Genomic DNA, 19,127 nt, shown 5'->3' with positions numbered 1-19,127 from the left:
TTTACTAAGATCTGAATATATCACTGATTTTCTGGTTTTCTGTACAGATGAAATCATGCACACGTTCTAATAAGTAATATAAAAGTATGAAACAGCACTGAAATGTCCATGCTGGTGAACCAGCAGCAGTAGAGGTGAACATTTTTATTCAGACAAAGTCAAGCACATATTTGAGACATAACATACATAACATCTGACATAACATTAAAACTTGCTTGTCAAAACTATTTATTTACATATATACATACATCTAATCCAAATAAAATAATTACAAAGAAGGCAATTAGTGCTTCTTTTCATCCACCCATCTTTGTCTCTCTAGCACATAGAATGGAGATGCCTGAAAGTCTTTCCAGCTCATCTCATTGGTCATGCCCTTATCCTTGTACAAAGAGTACACTTTAGAAGGGCAGTAGATGTATTTTCCTGCCACTCCTGGGAAGTTCGAATGGATGTGTGGGCTGTTCGGCCCCTGTTTCAGTTCCAGGTGACAGAATCTGCAGAGGCGGCCAGTTTGATGGGGGTCTGGTCTTTTCCTTTTTTTCTCCACCTTATCCTCCACCCTTTTTTTGGTTTCCTCCAGCTCCCTTCGGAAAAGAAATCAGTTTTTGCAAACTGCTCAAAGGGCATCATTGCATCAGAAAGTCCCTCAGCAGCATAACTTTGATGCACCTTCTTTGAGCAGTAGAAATAACGAACAGGCCCCTGTTGAAAAAAGTGGTGGATGGTGGATCCATCAGTCTCGTATCGAGACTTGGGCTGTCCACAGGCAAGACATGTCTTTGTCTGCCTTTTCTTCTGCTCTGGCTGGTGCTGTTGTTGTTGTTGTTGTTGCTGCTGCTGCTTTTCCAAGATGCCCTCCACAATTTTCTCAAGGGAGCCTTGGGTTAGAGGTGTGGGCAGGGCAGTTTTGGGGAGGTTGACAACAGCTGCCTCCATGGTGACCACAGGAACACTAGCCGTCTCACTCCCCTCTGTTAAAGAATGCCACAGCTGCTGAGTGTCCAAAACTTTTTCCTGGCTTGTATTTAAAGAAGAACTGGTGTTCAGCAGTTTTGCCAGGTGCTTCACATAACGAGAAATGTGCAGCCTGGTTGTGGGGTGTAGCAAGCTGTTTGGATCTGTGGCTGACTGATGGACCATGACTGCATAATCTTGATCCACAAGCTTCAGGAGGTCCTTCTCTCCATGGTGTTTCTGTAGCAAGTTGTCAATAGCTACTTTCATGGGAGCTGTCCAGCGTGTGTGGTCCAGCACAAAAACTCGTCCACCAGTTTTTTTGGGACCAGTGCGGGCACTCCTTGGTGAGGAACTCAGAGGCAGGGGCAGGGCATGTGAGATTTCTGGAACACATAAAGCAATAATAGTTCATCAGTTAATCAAGTTATTAAATAACAATATGATGTTGAATCATATATCCAAAAAAGTACATTTACTTTGTTATGTGAATATATGTTTTACATATACAATACTTCTATTCAGTACATGGCTTTATTTACTGCTCATTGCTTAATGTATTGTGTGTATTTCTTGTTTTAGTCATATTTCTAAATATATTCCTGTTTTTCCTATTATATATGGTGTAAATGTAATGTCTGAATTTCCACAGGTGATTAATATGTTTTTTCTGATTCTGACATACTCATTGCTGCTGGAGGATCCTGGACTTCTTCTGATTTCCTCTCCTGCTTTGGCAGTGCACCAGCAGAGAGCGGATGGCGGACGGGTGGTGCTGGTCCAGGATTTGCCACGCCCCTGGGCAGTGTCCAACTCGAGGGAGGCGCCACGTCTGGAGCTACATCCTCAGCAGGGGCAGCAGGTGTTTGCAGTGGGGGCGGAGGCACAAGAGCAGCAGGCTCATCTCTCTTTTGAGTTCTGTGCTTGTCCCAGTCCAGTGGGACCGGACGACAGCCTGGCTCACTGTACTGAAGGCCAAACCTCTCTCCAGTGTCCCTGTCGGAGAGGAGAAATGCAGCATACTTCTCCTTCCCTGTGACTTTTGTGGAAGCAGCATTTAGCTCGCACATCAAAGCTGGGTCAAAGACAGCAGGGAGGACGACACCTGGCTGTTTAAGGTCGACCAGCCGCTGGTAGTTCCACCGTGCCACCCCCGTCATGCCCTGGGCCTGGAATAATTCAGGGGAGACATGAGTGCCAGTGACCCAGTGAGCCTGGTGGAAATGGTACCCTTCCTGCTGCGATGTGCCTCTGACAGGGATCCAGATGGGGACTTTGGCACCTTCACCAGGTACGTGGTTCAACTGCAGAGTTCCTCCGTACCTGTACATTATGCCCTCGGAGAGTTCAGGGTCACTGAGGCAACCACGGAGAATGTGCACTCTCTGCACTCGCCACGTCTTCAGCATGGACGGCTTGAAGAGTGGGACATTGTTGGGGTCCGTGGCCAGGTGAAAGTGACTCAGGACTCTCTCCACTCTGTCCAGCAGCTCTGTTGGATGCGGTATCTTAATCCTGCAGTGCTCCCGTATATGTTGTTTCGTGGGATTCGCTGGATGAATACCACAGAACCTATAGGCATCCTGGAGCCTCTTTAGGTCTGCCTGATCGACAACAGAGAAGGCAGCAGAGAGGAGCTGACAGAAGGTACCGTACAGAGAGTGATGCTCGGAGGTGCACCCCCGTGAAAAGCGCCTCAGACAATGAAACAAGTCCAGTTTTACAACAATGTTGTTGTTGTAATGTGACCGTGAGGCACAGTTGTTTAACTGCCCACCAGAGGTCGCTCCAGCAACAATTGACGGGGTGGTCTTCCATGCGTCCCAGTGCAGATGTTCATCAGGGATGCAGTCAGGGATCTTGAATGCAGCACAGCAATCCCTTATGTAAGGCACAAAAAGACAATTAATAAAAACATTTAAGAAAAGAAATTCAATTAAAATCTTTATCTTTGTTAATGACAGAAAAACAATTTTGAATTGGATTATGAAAACATAAGATGGCTGTGCTCACCTGTCCATCCAGTGGTAGCCTGCCTTTTCCACTCCAGCGTTGCTGTACCTCTTGGCCAACCCCTGGTACATTGGCTCCAGGGACCTCTCTGTCTCAGACTGAACCATCACCCAGGAAACAATGAGCCAGTTTTCATTCATGACAGCATAACTGGACATGACCCAAGAGGCTAAGGTCACCTTCCTTGCCACTTTCCTGGTGTGGTCAGACCTGAAGACTCTTCCAAATGTTCCCTGGAGGAGCCTGGACATAGCTGGCTCTTGACGTTTAAACTCCTCCAGCAGGCAGTCAGTCAAGTAAAAACCAGACACAGAGACTCCACCCCAGCCATCTGTGTTGTTGTATGGCCCGAAAGCCCGTGGCTGGTTTTCCCTTCTCAGGAACTGCCCAATGGTCCTCTGACCATACACTCCGACCTCAGCATCTCTGACAGTTTCTATGGCATGCAGGTATGCCAGGTGAGCTCGCTCATACTTGAGGTGCATGAGCTCATTCACCTGGTTGGCCATATCAGTTGGTGACTTGCCAGTGCGCCTCAGCTCATCCATCACAGACTTGCAGATGGCCTTCTTGTAAGTCAGGAATGCAGGCAGAAGGTTGGTGAAGCGCTTGGGCAGTTTCTCCAGCCATCGCGGACTGTCAGCAAACCAGGTCTTTCGGCAAGCCTTGCAGCAGAGTCGTGAGGAGAGGATGAAATATTGACCGCTGGTGCCAACAATCACTCGAGGCCTGCCCACCCCTGCAGAGACCACCTGTGGACTAGGACAGCCATGGAGACAGGGCAGGATGTAATTGTTCCTCAGCCTGATCATAATGTCACTCTCAGGTTTCCAAATAAAAAATGGGTGGAGCTGAAAGAAGTTAGGGGATGGGAGCTCAGCCACAGAATCTATAAGCTCAGGTTGTGGAGGAAGCCGCAACAATGAAATGGCGTTCCCTGGATTACGCAGTGGACGAGACCCAGGCCACAGTCCGAGATCCTGAAGCTCTGTCCTCATCCAGAGCTTCTGGTGCTGAGAACAGTTCCAGCTGCTCATATCACGATCAGGCCCGGGCACAGGCACAGGAACAGGAACAGGAGGCTGAGTTGAGGGAACTGGGATTTAAAAAAAGAAGGATGGCAGGACACAAAAAAATTATTATTTGTTTGGCTGTGATAATTATTAAAGGTTGCATAGTTAGCGTGAACACTTTAGAGAACAATTAACACAACATCTCAGTGTCAGAAGTTCAGACAACGGAGGGAATGTTTACATTCTGTACATTCTTACCATCTTCAACACTGTCTTCAAGACTGGGTTCTTCTTTGGCAGAGGTGGGAGCAGCACTTGTGCTGGGAGCAGCACTTGTGCTGGGTCCTGAAAAGGAGTACAAGGAGTCTTTCTGTTATGTATTTGTAAAGGCAATAAACATAAAGAAATAATGACAAAATATAAAGAGATTGTGAACATTATTACTGCTTGTCACTATCTTTATATTCTAACCTCTCCCTTTTCTGGGAGCTCCTGAGCTCTCTTAGGTTCCTTGGGACTGTTGGTGAGGATGGCCTGCCCAAACACCCCCCCCACCCCCCACCCCCCGAGGACGGCCTGAATTGACGCTATATAAATAAAGATTGATTGATTGATTGATTGATTGATTGATTGATTATTCTCAGTTACGTCAGCTGCGTGTTAAGCAGATTTGTAATTGAACATCAGCCATACAGTTAAATGGAAACATACTGTACCTGGTTTTGACTCAGGCCTCTCTGGTTTTGTGGTACCAGTAGTCTCCTTGACTAGGAAGGCCAGCTCTGGTGGAAGGGGCACAGGTGTCTTCCTTTTCACACCCGGTGACACTGATGCAGCTACAGGAAAGTTAATATGCTCATCATTTATTATTTTACAGTCACACACTTAATCATGCAATTGTTATTATCTTTTTTATCCAACATAAATCTTGTGTGTGAAGATACATTACTAATGAAGCTAGTTTAGAACCTGAGTCTGATTTATGAACAGTATTACAGTATGTTTACCTCCACCTTGTGATGCCTGAACTGTAGTGGTAATGTTGGGCAGGGGTTTGGACAGCGCCGCAGAAGGAACTAAGATAGACAAAATGATCAGTCATTTCCAAATTCACAATGCAAGTGCTGGTGTTAGTAGGAACTTAAATTGTCAAACTTTACTTCTCCTGATTTTCAAAATCTTGAAATGTTAAATTGACGAACAAACAATACTAATCACTACTCTCTAGTCTAAGCAGGAGGAGCTTTATGACTTAATGAACAAGCATGCATTCAAGTATTAGTGCCCAATGTTATGCCCAATATATTTGTTTGTTCATAAAACATGCATTGAAAACAGAATGCTTACTTACCCTCATCGAAGTGATCAATTCATAGTCCTTAGGACGGCAAGTCTAATGGCAGCTAACAGTATTATTAATGGAACACAGCCGGAACATGGCCAGAACACATACAACACGAAGAAATTCATTAAATACAGGTTCAATGTTGAGGGGGGATGCATCATGTAAAAGAATCGTACTCCTGTACTGAATTCTATTATTTAAAAACCTGTCTTTGATCCTGGGGAAACTCCTGGTATGGCAGCAGCTGGTTACAAACAGAAAATGGGAAATCAGACGTAACACAGAGTTTGCCACTGTAAGTTCTGACATCAATCAGTCAATGTAATAAAAGGGTACTTACAGGTCTTCACTTCTCTTTCAGAGGACTTCATGCTCATCATCGCGCTCTCAAGCTCTTCATCCTCATCCATTGCTGTGGTCCAGACAAAAATTACAGGGTACAAAAAAAGTACAAGTTCACATAAATTAGGATAAGTTAAAAGTATTAGTCACAAGTCATCAGAAATGGCAAATAAAAATATGAATGATAAGCATTTGTAATGTCATCAAGAACTGCCTATAAAAATATAAATGAATTAATTTACCCAGGGGTTTGGGGACCCTTAAAGCAGGTTGTGCAGGTGGGGAAGCAGAGTCCGACTGCTGCCTCTTCTGCAGGTACTGCTGCAGCTTGAACATGCGTGTACCTGGGACACAGCTCTTCCCCAAAATAAAGGTTGCATAGCCATCAGCTCTGCTGTCCCATATCTCCTTCCAGGTGCTCTTGGCTCGAGTACCAAAGCCAACCAGTTGGTCATCTTCCAATGAGGCTGCCACATGACCCCCTCCACTGGACTCATAGGTTAGGAGAGACTGGATCTCAGCAAAACTCAGGGAGTAATTGACAAAGGACTGTAGGCTGTCCTTGTTATGCCCTTCAGTCACACTGACTCCTGACGCTTCCTCCTTCTGCAAGTTCTTAATAAGATACATCGTGTACCCAATGTCATTTTCCAAAAGCCACCTGAAAGACTTCCCTTTATATTTTCCAAACTGCAGGATGTAGTCTCCCAGCACCTCTGTTCGGTCTGAGGCGTCCCCTCCTCTCTGACGGACCACAGTCAGAGCATTTTGATGAACAAGGTCTTTCCGTATGGGCGCAGACTTGTCCTGCAGACTGGAGTCCTCCTTAATTCTCCTGGCTTCCACTGATGGCTCCTGGAGGAGAAATCCGAGTGGTCCCTTGCGGAACACAACACAGACTTTCCCGGGAAAGAACGACATTTTCTTGTGCATCTTTACCTAATAGAAGAAAATGATAGAATTTTAGGTTATTATAATGAAATACTTTGAGAAGGTGTTTGTGAAAAAATACTACAGTTTTCTCAATCACATGCTATAATCTCACTCAACAAAGTGACCAACTAAACATCTTAGTGCTGCAAAACTTCTCTGAAGATCTTGGATCTTTAGGAAAAAGTTCACAAGGTGAAGAAGACAATGGTTTTTCACACCTTTTTGATCGTCCCCTACTCTGGGAGCCAAGGGAGGTATGTGTGTGTGTGTGTGTGTGTGTGTGTGTGTGTGTGTTTGTGCATCTGAGTGTCTGCTTGAGATCTAAAGGGTAAGAAGGTGGGGGAGCATCAGGAGTGGAAAAGTACAGGATGTGAGGGGGGGGGGGACCCTGTTTGTGCGTGTGCCTAAGCACCTGTGTTACAACTATAGTGTAACTGATAAAAGTTTACTCTATGGCACCACTTAAAAGATAATGTTATAATAAGCTGGTAGTATCAGTCTCTTAAGAAGTAAGCGATACTGAGGCAATGTTAACTCTTCAACACATTGTCAGAAACCGACTGACCATAATATTTGACATTATGACACAAAAACTATGCGTAATAATACATATAACGATCATGTTCATTCATGATTAAACTTTTATTTGACCATTTCTAACTACTGTAGGCTACATACAAGCCAGTAGCCCGTCTCGTTACGTTGGCCTACGGCAACATATACGGGCTACCAATATTAAATGACATGTAAACCGTAACTGTACACAAAAATATAAAATATGTTCATTCATCATTATCGCGTATTTACAACACAGGCAAAGTAATTTATAACTACGAGCTATGTATGCTCTTCTCTATAGACCAAGTGAGCGGTACTGAGGTAACTTTACCGCAACATTAGAAACGGACTACCACGATTGGTTGTCATAATAACACATAATGAATGACATGAAAACTATACATATTTAAATTGGAGAGTTTTTTAAGGATTTGGCGATTAATTTCACCAAGAGAAATGAGCCCCGCGCGGGCTCTGAGAGGTGACACAGAGTCAGTGTCGGTAAAGTGGGAAAGAGCTGTCAAGATATTATCAAAATTCAAAAATCAAAAACATGAGAACTGAATACATGCTATTTAATAATGCCCATATTCATTCATCATTTATCCCGTTATTACACCAAAATTGTCTGAGAGGAAAGTTGCCGAAGTTCTGCCACATACTGACGGCTACGTTACACAGGCCTATACAAACTACCTGCTAAATAAAACCTTGATTCCATAAATTGACCAAAATGTATGCCAAACAAAGTCTCTTACCTTCGGTTAATGATAACTCCGTGAAGAAATTGAAAAAAGAGAATGTCGTCTTGTTTCCACCGAGGTTAGAGGCGAATAAAAGATTCTGAGGCTGCGCGAATCCTGAAATACACTCGGGACAGCGCCAAGAAGCCAAAAGTATATTACATCCGTAGTGGTTTAGCACTACCATAGAGAATGAATGAAAAACCGTTTAGGGCCTTTCAGCTAAACAATTCTCAACCGCGGGAGGCCCGGGTTCGATTCCCGGCCAATGCATCCTGGATTTTGACTTGGTCCTTCAATGTTAGACAGTCCCTGAACAACAGCGTTACAAAGGCTCCCACAATGTCAGACAGTGCCTATACTGCCATAGGGTCTGGAAGTGCCTGACCTTGCTACAAAGTGTCCAAGCTTGTTTGTTGCTCTACATTTCAACCCCAACCCAGAGCACTTCAAGTGGACCCATGGGATCCGTAGCTTTTTCTTAAGTTGAGACACAGACAAACTTGCGCTGGGCATCCCAGCTCAGGAAACTTGGACGTTCAAAAAGGATTGCGTCAAGGCACACATCAAACCACAACTGTGAAATACTTGCAGTTTTTATCTGATGGAAAGTCAGAAGTTCGCCAAATGGATTGTGATGGACTCTGAAGGGTAACAGGAGAGAGCTTGCCAAATTTGCCAGAATATCCACCAAATTGTTGTGGATAGATAGATAGATAGATAGATAGATAGATAGATAGATAGATAGATAGATAGATAGATAGATAGATAGATAGATAGATAGATAGATAGATAGATAGATAGATAGATAGATAGATAGATAGATAGATAGATAGATAGATACTTTATTGATCCGAGGGAAATTGAAGTTTTTTTTTTTTTGTTTTTTATATAGATAGATACCTCATGGATTTGCTGTACGTCTGCTCACCTTAATCCGCACCTGAAAGACCTGCAGTTTTCATTTGATGAAAAGTAAGAAGATCATCAAAGGGATTATGAATGAGTCCAAAGGGGAACAGGACAGAGCTTACCAAATTTGCCAGAATATCCAGCAAAGTGCTGTGGGTAGCGCATGCTTTCGCTGTACGCGGGCGTCGGCCCACCATGGACTGTTGCCTCAAGCATTGGTTGTTCAGTGGTAGAATTCTCGCCTGCCACGCGGGAGGCCCGGGTTCGATTCCCGGCCAATGCATCCTGGATTTTGACTTGGTCCTTCAATGTTAGACAGTCCCTGAACAACAGCGTTACAAAGGCTCCCACAATGTCAGACAGTGCCTATACTGCCATAGGGTCTGGAAGTGCCTGACCTTGCTACAAAGTGTCCAAGCTTGTTTGTTGCTCTACATTTCAACCCCAACCCAGAGCACTTCAAGTGGACCCATGGGATCCGTAGCTTTTTCTTAAGTTGAGACACAGACAAACTTGCGCTGGGCATCCCAGCTCAGGAAACTTGGACGTTCAAAAAGGATTGCGTCAAGGCACACATCAAACCACAACTGTGAAATACTTGCAGTTTTTATCTGATGGAAAGTCAGAAGTTCGCCAAATGGATTGTGATGGACTCTGAAGGGTAACAGGAGAGAGCTTGCCAAATTTGCCAGAATATCCACCAAATTGTTGTGGATAGATAGATAGATAGATAGATAGATAGATAGATAGATAGATAGATAGATAGATAGATAGATAGATAGATAGATAGATAGATAGATAGATAGATAGATAGATACTTTATTGATCCGAGGGAAATTGAAGTTTTTTTTTTTTTGTTTTTTATATAGATAGATACCTCATGGATTTGCTGTACGTCTGCTCACCTTAATCCGCACCTGAAAGACCTGCAGTTTTCATTTGATGAAAAGTAAGAAGATCATCAAAGGGATTATGAATGAGTCCAAAGGGGAACAGGACAGAGCTTACCAAATTTGCCAGAATATCCAGCAAAGTGCTGTGGGTAGCGCATGCTTTCGCTGTACGCGGGCGTCGGCCCACCATGGACTGTTGCCTCAAGCATTGGTTGTTCAGTGGTAGAATTCTCGCCTGCCACGCGGGAGGCCCGGGTTCGATTCCCGGCCAATGCATCCTGGATTTTGACTTGGTCCTTCAATGTTAGACAGTCCCTGAACAACAGCGTTACAAAGGCTCCCACAATGTCAGACAGTGCCTATACTGCCATAGGGTCTGGAAGTGCCTGACCTTGCTACAAAGTGTCCAAGCTTGTTTGTTGCTCTACATTTCAACCCCAACCCAGAGCACTTCAAGTGGACCCATGGGATCCGTAGCTTTTTCTTAAGTTGAGACACAGACAAACTTGCGCTGGGCATCCCAGCTCAGGAAACTTGGACGTTCAAAAAGGATTGCGTCAAGGCACACATCAAACCACAACTGTGAAATACTTGCAGTTTTTATCTGATGGAAAGTCAGAAGTTCGCCAAATGGATTGTGATGGACTCTGAAGGGTAACAGGAGAGAGCTTGCCAAATTTGCCAGAATATCCACCAAATTGTTGTGGATAGATAGATAGATAGATAGATAGATAGATAGATAGATAGATAGATAGATAGATAGATGATAGATAGATAGATAGATAGATAGATAGATAGATAGATAGATAGATAGATAGATAGATAGATAGATAGATAGATAGATAGATAGATAGATAGATAGATACTTTATTGATCCGAGGGAAATTGAAGTTTTTTTTTTTTTGTTTTTTATATAGATAGATACCTCATGGATTTGCTGTACGTCTGCTCACCTTAATCCGCACCTGAAAGACCTGCAGTTTTCATTTGATGAAAAGTAAGAAGATCATCAAAGGGATTATGAATGAGTCCAAAGGGGAACAGGACAGAGCTTACCAAATTTGCCAGAATATCCAGCAAAGTACTGTGGGTAGCGCATGCTTTCGCTGTACGCGGGCGTCGGCCCACCATGGACTGTTGCCTCAAGCATTGGTTGTTCAGTGGTAGAATTCTCGCCTGCCACGCGGGAGGCCCGGGTTCGATTCCCGGCCAATGCATCCTGGATTTTGACTTGGTCCTTCAATGTTAGACAGTCCCTGAACAACAGCGTTACAAAGGCTCCCACAATGTCAGACAGTGCCTATACTGCCATAGGGTCTGGAAGTGCCTGACCTTGCTACAAAGTGTCCAAGCTTGTTTGTTGCTCTACATTTCAACCCCAACCCAGAGCACTTCAAGTGGACCCATGGGATACGTAGCTTTTTCTTAAGTTGAGACACAGACAAACTTGCGCTGGGCATCCCAGCTCAGGAAACTTGGACGTTCAAAAAGGATTGCGTCAAGGCACACATCAAACCACAACTGTGAAATACTTGCAGTTTTTATCTGATGGAAAGTCAGAAGTTCGCCAAATGGATTGTTATGGACTCTGAAGGGTAACAGGAGAGAGCTTGCCAAATTTGCCAGAATATCCACCAAATTGTTGTGGATAGATAGATAGATAGATAGATAGATAGATAGATAGATAGATAGATAGATAGATAGATAGATAGATAGATAGATAGATACTTTATTGATCCGAGGGAAATTCAAGTTGCTTTTGTTTTGTTTTTTATATAGATAGATACCTCATGGATTTGCTGTACGTCTGCTCACCTTAATCCGCACCTGAAAGACCTGCAGTTTTCATTTGATGAAAAGTAAGAAGATCATCAAAGGGATTATGATTGAGTCCAAAGGGGAACAGGACAGAGCTTACCAAATTTGCCAGAATATCCAGCAAAGTGCTGTGGGTAGTGCATGCTTTCGCTGTACGCGGGCGTCGGCCCACCATGGACTGTTGCCTCAAGCATTGGTTGTTCAGTGGTAGAATTCTCGCCTGCCACGCGGGAGGCCCGGGTTCGATTCCCGGCCAATGCATCCTGGATTTTGACTTGGTCCTTCAATGTTAGACAGTCCCTGAACAACAGCGTTACAAAGGCTCCCACAATGTCAGACAGTGCCTATACTGCCATAGGGTCTGGAAGTGCCTGACCTTGCTACAAAGTGTCCAAGCTTGTTTGTTGCTCTACATTTCAACCCCAACCCAGAGCACTTCAAGTGGACCCATGGGATCCGTAGCTTTTTCTTAAGTTGAGACACAGACAAACTTGCGCTGGGCATCCCAGCTCAGGAAACTTGGACGTTCAAAAAGGATTGCGTCAAGGCACACATCAAACCACAACTGTGAAATACTTGCAGTTTTTATCTGATGGAAAGTCAGAAGTTCGCCAAATGGATTGTGATGGACTCTGAAGGGTAACAGGAGAGAGCTTGCCAAATTTGCCAGAATATCCACCAAATTGTTGTGGATAGATAGATAGATAGATAGATAGATAGATAGATAGATAGATAGATAGATAGATAGATAGATAGATAGATAGATAGATAGATAGATAGATAGATAGATAGATAGATACTTTATTGATCCGAGGGAAATTGAAGTTTTTTTTTTTTTGTTTTTTATATAGATAGATACCTCATGGATTTGCTGTACGTCTGCTCACCTTAATCCGCACCTGAAAGACCTGCAGTTTTCATTTGATGAAAAGTAAGAAGATCATCAAAGGGATTATGAATGAGTCCAAAGGGGAACAGGACAGAGCTTACCAAATTTGCCAGAATATCCAGCAAAGTACTGTGGGTAGCGCATGCTTTCGCTGTACGCGGGCGTCGGCCCACCATGGACTGTTGCCTCAAGCATTGGTTGTTCAGTGGTAGAATTCTCGCCTGCCACGCGGGAGGCCCGGGTTCGATTCCCGGCCAATGCATCCTGGATTTTGACTTGGTCCTTCAATGTTAGACAGTCCCTGAACAACAGCGTTACAAAGGCTCCCACAATGTCAGACAGTGCCTATACTGCCATAGGGTCTGGAAGTGCCTGACCTTGCTACAAAGTGTCCAAGCTTGTTTGTTGCTCTACATTTCAACCCCAACCCAGAGCACTTCAAGTGGACCCATGGGATACGTAGCTTTTTCTTAAGTTGAGACACAGACAAACTTGCGCTGGGCATCCCAGCTCAGGAAACTTGGACGTTCAAAAAGGATTGCGTCAAGGCACACATCAAACCACAACTGTGAAATACTTGCAGTTTTTATCTGATGGAAAGTCAGAAGTTCGCCAAATGGATTGTTATGGACTCTGAAGGGTAACAGGAGAGAGCTTGCCAAATTTGCCAGAATATCCACCAAATTGTTGTGGATAGATAGATAGATAGATAGATAGATAGATAGATAGATAGATAGATAGATAGATAGATAGATAGATAGATAGATAGATAGATAGATAGATAGATAGATAGATAGATAGATAGATAGATAGATAGATAGATAGATAGATAGATAGATAGATAGATAGATAGATAGATAGATACTTTATTGATCCGAGGGAAATTCAAGTTGCTTTTGTTTTGTTTTTTATATAGATAGATACCTCATGGATTTGCTGTACGTCTGCTCACCTTAATCCGCACCTGAAAGACCTGCAGTTTTCATTTGATGAAAAGTAAGAAGATCATCAAAGGGATTATGATTGAGTCCAAAGGGGAACAGGACAGAGCTTACCAAATTTGCCAGAATATCCAGCAAAGTGCTGTGGGTAGCGCATGCTTTCGCTGTACGTGGGCGTCGGCCCACCATGGACTGTTGCCTCAAGCATTGGTTGTTCAGTGGTAGAATTCTCGCCTGCCACGCGGGAGGCCCGGGTTCGATTCCCGGCCAATGCATCCTGGATTTTGACTTGGTCCTTCAATGTTAGACAGTCCCTGAACAACAGCGTTACAAAGGCTCCCACAATGTCAGACAGTGCCTATACTGCCATAGGGTCTGGAAGTGCCTGACCTTGCTACAAAGTGTCCAAGCTTGTTTGTTGCTCTACATTTCAACCCCAACCCAGAGCACTTCAAGTGGACCCATGGGATCCGTAGCTTTTTCTTAAGTTGAGACACAGACAAACTTGCGCTGGGCATCCCAGCTCAGGAAACTTGGACGTTCAAAAAGGATTGCGTCAAGGCACACATCAAACCACAACTGTGAAATACTTGCAGTTTTTATCTGATGGAAAGTCAGAAGTTCGCCAAATGGATTGTGATGGACTCTGAAGGGTAACAGGAGAGAGCTTGCCAAATTTGCCAGAATATCCACCAAATTGTTGTGGATAGATAGATAGATAGATAGATAGATAGATAGATAGATAGATAGATAGATAGATAGATAGATAGATAGATAGATAGATAGATAGATAGATAGATAGATAGATAGATAGATAGATAGATACTTTATTGATCCGAGGGAAATTCAAGTTGTTTTTGTTTTGTTTTTTATATAGATAGATACCTCATGGATTTGCTGTACGTCTGCTCACCTTAATCCGCACCTGAAAGACCTGCAGTTTTCATTTGATGAAAAGTAAGAAGATCATCAAAGGGATTATGAATGAGTCCAAAGGGGAACAGGACAGAGCTTACCAAATTTGCCAGAATATCCAGCAAAGTGCTGTGGGTAGTGCATGCTTTCGCTGTACGCGGGCGTCGGCCCACCATGGACTGTTGCCTCAAGCATTGGTTGTTCAGTGGTAGAATTCTCGCCTGCCACGCGGGAGGCCCGGGTTCGATTCCCGGCCAATGCATCCTGGATTTTGACTTGGTCCTTCAATGTTAGACAGTCCCTGAACAACAGCGTTACAAAGGCTCCCACAATGTCAGACAGTGCCTATACTGCCATAGGGTCTGGAAGTGCCTGACCTTGCTACAAAGTGTCCAAGCTTGTTTGTTGCTCTACATTTCAACCCCAACCCAGAGCACTTCAAGTGGACCCATGGGATCCGTAGCTTTTTCTTAAGTTGAGACACAGACAAACTTGCGCTGGGCATCCCAGCTCAGGAAACTTGGACGTTCAAAAAGGATTGCGTCAAGGCACACATCAAACCACAACTGTGAAATACTTGCAGTTTTTATCTGATGGAAAGTCAGAAGTTCGCCAAATGGATTGTGATGGACTCTGAAGGGTAACAGGAGAGAGCTTGCCAAATTTGCCAGAATATCCACCAAATTGTTGTGGATAGATAGATAGATAGATAGATAGATAGATATATAGATAGATAGATAGATAGATAGATAGATAGATAGATAGATAGATAGATAGATAGATAGATAGATAGATGGATAGATAGATAGATAGATAGATAGATAGATACTTTATTGATCCGAGGGAAATTCAAGTTTGTTTTTTTTTGTTTTTTATATAGATAGATACCTCATGGATTTGCTGTACGTCTGCTCACCTTAATCCGCACCTGAAAGACCTGCAGTTTTCATTTGATGAAAAGTAAGAAGATCATCAAAGGGATTATGAATGAGTCCAAAGGGGAACAGGACAGAGCTTACCAAATTTGCCAGAATATCCAGCAAAGTGCTGTGGGTAGTGCATGCTTTCGCTGTACGCGGGCGTCGGCCCACCATGGACTGTTGCCTCAAGCATTGGTTGTTCAGTGGTAGAATTCTCGCCTGCCACGCGGGGGCCGGCCGCAGATAGCCGTAGAAGAGAAATCAGTGCTCCAGGAGGCCCTCGCGACGGTGCAGGATCGAATCCGACTCTACCCAAACAAAATAACCAATATTCGTACCAGAATATTTCTCTATATTGTACACATCTCTTTCATAAATAGCGGTTTCCCTCTAAATGATTGTAAGAAACATCCTCAAATACTGCTGCAGTGTTATTTACTACATTACAATATCAAGTCCAATTTTAATCAAATACTGTACATCTCAGTTTGACAATATCCTGTCCTGTAAATAACAATGACCTGAAATGTACAAGAACAGTCCCTAAGTAAATTTAGTGAGTTTCTTTTCAGTTCCAATATGAAGAAAATACAGTAAAGCAGAAATGCCTTGACAATATTTTATTATACACACAAGATCTATTATAAAAACCTTTCTGAATTCTAAATCACACAAAATGATATGAACAATAAATGTACACAAAGAGAAATACACAGTAGTATATACAAGGTTTGTAGCTATAAACATATTTACAATAGTGGGGCAAAAAGCAGTCACTGTTTCTTTTCTGCAGCCCATCTGTCCCTTTCAGTGTCGTGAAAGCCAGACTGATGAAACTCTGCCCAGGTCATTTCTTTAACCATGCCCTGTGCCCTGTACATGGAGAACACTCTGGAGGGGCAGTAAATGGACTTTCCTAGCACCCCCGGGAAGGATGTATGTATATGAGGGCTGCTCAGACCCTGTTTTAGTGGCTGGTGACAGAACCTGCACAGACGACCTGTCAGCAGCTGCAATGACGACTTCCTGTTTGCCCTCTGCTCTGCCACCTTTCTCCATTCTGCCCCCCTCTGTTTGGCAGCATCCAGCTACCGCTCAAAAAACGGAGAGGCAGCAAAGTCCTCAAAGGACATCCTGGGGTTCTTAAGGCCTTCATGTTCATAGATCTTAAAAACCTTCGTTGAACAATAAAAGTACTTTACAACTGGGCACTGATAAAAGAAATGAACTGAACAGCCATCCCCAACATATCTGGACTTTGGCTGACCACAGGCAGAACAGTTCCTGGTCATCTTTTTCTGATGCTGCTGTTTTTCCAGTTTTACTCGCCCATTACCTCCTGGCGGTCTGACACATCGCCTCCACGTTGAAAAACCAGAGTGAGAGCATTGGTTCTCACCTGGTCCTGTTTTTGAGGAGGGGACTTGTCCTGAAGGGAGGGATTTTTTTTTATCCTCATGGCCTCGTCAGAGGGGTCCTGGCGAACATGGCCTGACGGACCCTTCCTGAAGGACACTGTTGCCCTTCCTGGAAAGAAGTCAACTGTCTTCTTCATTATCTCCTGTGCACAGCAGAACACAATGTACATTTGTTATATTAATCAAAGTGTAATCAAGCTGTTATATCAACAGTGTTACTGATGTATATAAAATAACCTGCATTTTTAATGACGAGGTAATAACACTTACACACCAGATAGTCATTATTTGACGTGATACCTTATAATAGGTGGGTTTTTTTCATGGCAATTCAATTGAATCTTTCATGTAAACTATAGTTGTATAAAAACAAAATATTAACCTGACACAATGATTATATGAATAAAAAACCGTGAAAGGTTCAAACAAAAAGGATTTTTTGTCACTATCAGCAGGAGAGAAATTGTTTTATTACAGTCGTCAATAATCAATAAAATAACATTAATATTACAGTTGAATTATTTTCATCAGTGTAAAAATAACATTAACGTTACCGATGTTGTACCACCTTGCTCCCTTAGCAAAAAGAAATCATAGTTCGTGTTTGTCAACACAACTCAACTCAAATAAACTACCATTAAACAGGTTTTAAGATATAAATGAGGATTGTTAATAAAGTCGATGAAAAAACAAGCAAGACTTACGTTTGAGTAGTTGGATATATGTTATTAAAGTTGTGAAAAAGGTGACGATAAACTGTTGATACGGAGTTCTCTTCACTTTGTGATGAAGACCCTGCACTGACTGTCGGACTGTCACTCAAACCTGAAGAAACGGGGTCTCCTTACATTTACCAAACGGGGGAAACAGCGCCCCCCAAATCTCCATAGTGGCCAAAAGTATATTACATCCGTAGTGATAAGAACTACCATAGAGAATGAATGGTAAAAGTTAAGGAAATTAAAGACTACTATTCCCGGCCCTGGCGCGGGGGCCGGCCGCAGATAGCCGTAGAAGAGAAATCAGTGCTCCAGGAGGCCCTCGCGACGGTGCAGGATCGAATCCGACTCTACCCAAACAAAATAACCAATATTCGTACCAGAATATTTCTCTATATTGTACACATCTCTTTCATAAATAGCGGTTTCCCTCTAAATGATTGTAAGAAACATCCTCAAATACTGCTGCAGTGTTATTTACTACATTACAATATCAAGTCCAATTTTAATCAAATACTGTACATCTCAGTTTGACAATATCCTGTCCTGTAAATAACAATGACCTGAAATGTACAAGAACAGTCCCTAAGTAAATTTAGTGAGTTTCTTTTCAGTTCCAATATGAAGAAAATACAGTAAAGCAGAAATGCCTTGACAATATTTTATTATACACACAAGATCTATTATAAAAACCTTTCTGAATTCTAAATCACACAAAATGATATGAACAATAAATGTACACAAAGAGAAATACACAGTAGTATATACAAGGTTTGTAGCTATAAACATATTTACAATAGTGGGGCAAAAAGCAGTCACTGTTTCTTTTCTGCAGCCCATCTGTCCCTTTCAGTGTCGTGAAAGCCAGACTGATGAAACTCTGCCCAGGTCATTTCTTTAACCATGCCCTGTGCCCTGTACATGGAGAACACTCTGGAGGGGCAGTAAATGGACTTTCCTAGCACCCCCGGGAAGGATGTATGTATATGAGGGCTGCTCAGACCCTGTTTTAGTGGCTGGTGACAGAACCTGCACAGACGACCTGTCAGCAGCTGCAATGACGACTTCCTGTTTGCCCTCTGCTCTGCCACCTTTCTCCATTCTGCCCCCCTCTGTTTGGCAGCATCCAGCTACCGCTCAAAAAACGGAGAGGCAGCAAAGTCCTCAAAGGACATCCTGGGGTTCTTAAGGCCTTCATGTTCATAGATCTTAAAAACCTTCGTTGAACAATAAAAGTACTTTACAACTGGGCACTGATAAAAGAAATGAACTGAACAGCCATCCCCAACATATCTGGACTTTGGCTGACCACAGGCAGAACAGTTCCTGGTCATCTTTTTCTGATGCTGCTGTTTTTCCAGTTTTACTCGCCCATTACCTCCTGGCGGTCTGACACATCGCCTCCACGTTGAAAAACCAGAGTGAGAGCATTGGTTCTCACCTGGTCCTGTTTTTGAGGAGGGGACTTGTCCTGAAGGGAGGGATTTTTTTTTATCCTCATGGCCTCGTCAGAGGGGTCCTGGCGAACATGGCCTGACGGACCCTTCCTGAAGGACACTGTTGCCCTTCCTGGAAAGAAGTCAACTGTCTTCTTCATTATCTCCTGTGCACAGCAGAACACAATGTACATTTGTTATATTAATCAAAGTGTAATCAAGCTGTTATATCAACAGTGTTACTGATGTATATAAAATAACCTGCATTTTTAATGACGAGGTAATAACACTTACACACCAGATAGTCATTATTTGACGTGATACCTTATAATAGGTGGGTTTTTTTCATGGCAATTCAATTG

At 43.2% G+C, this 19,127-nt stretch overlaps 1 protein-coding gene across 2 annotated transcripts; it reads right to left on the bottom strand.

Annotated features, from left to right (window-relative positions):
• Positions 1-251: 251 nt before the first annotated feature.
• Positions 252-8,020, bottom strand: LOC306820728 (uncharacterized protein). 2 transcript variants are annotated; one of them, XM_079338668.1, is made up of 10 exons: positions 7,920-8,020; positions 5,913-6,609; positions 5,669-5,740; positions 5,534-5,572; positions 4,991-5,059; positions 4,700-4,819; positions 4,242-4,328; positions 2,971-4,066; positions 1,643-2,838; positions 252-1,343 (listed from the first exon to the last, which is right to left on the bottom strand). In XM_079338668.1, the coding sequence occupies exons 2-10, from the start codon at positions 6,601-6,603 to the stop codon at positions 478-480; spliced, it is 4,236 nt and encodes a 1,411-aa protein (XP_079194794.1). In that variant the 5' UTR covers positions 6,604-6,609; positions 7,920-8,020; the 3' UTR covers positions 252-477. The 2 variants fall into 2 exon arrangements, with proteins under 2 accessions (XP_079194794.1, XP_079194795.1); XM_079338669.1 differs by having other exon boundaries at positions 252-1,017; positions 1,725-2,838.
• Positions 8,021-19,127: the final 11,107 nt, after the last annotated feature.

Source organism: Symphodus melops (assembly GCF_947650265.1).
Source record: "Symphodus melops genome assembly, chromosome: 1".
NCBI classification, from domain to species: domain Eukaryota; kingdom Metazoa; phylum Chordata; class Actinopteri; order Labriformes; family Labridae; genus Symphodus; species Symphodus melops.
Note: the sequence above shows the minus strand (reverse complement) of the source record. Positions and strands in the feature narration are given on the sequence as shown.

What these genes read in the sequence shown, in the direction of transcription:
- LOC306820728 (XM_079338668.1), bottom strand. Translation starts at nt 6,603, where the DNA reads ATGCACAAGAAAATGTCGTTCTTTCCCGGGAAAGTCTGTGTTGTGTTC. An exon ending in TCAGGCATCACAAGGTGGAG is followed by an intron (nt 4,820 to 4,990) that starts GTAAACATACTG and finishes ACTTTCCTGTAG; the next exon opens with CTGCATCAGTGTCACCGGGT. An exon ending in GGATCCTCCAGCAGCAATGA is followed by an intron (nt 1,344 to 1,642) that starts GTATGTCAGAAT and finishes TATGTGTTCCAG; the next exon opens with AAATCTCACATGCCCTGCCC.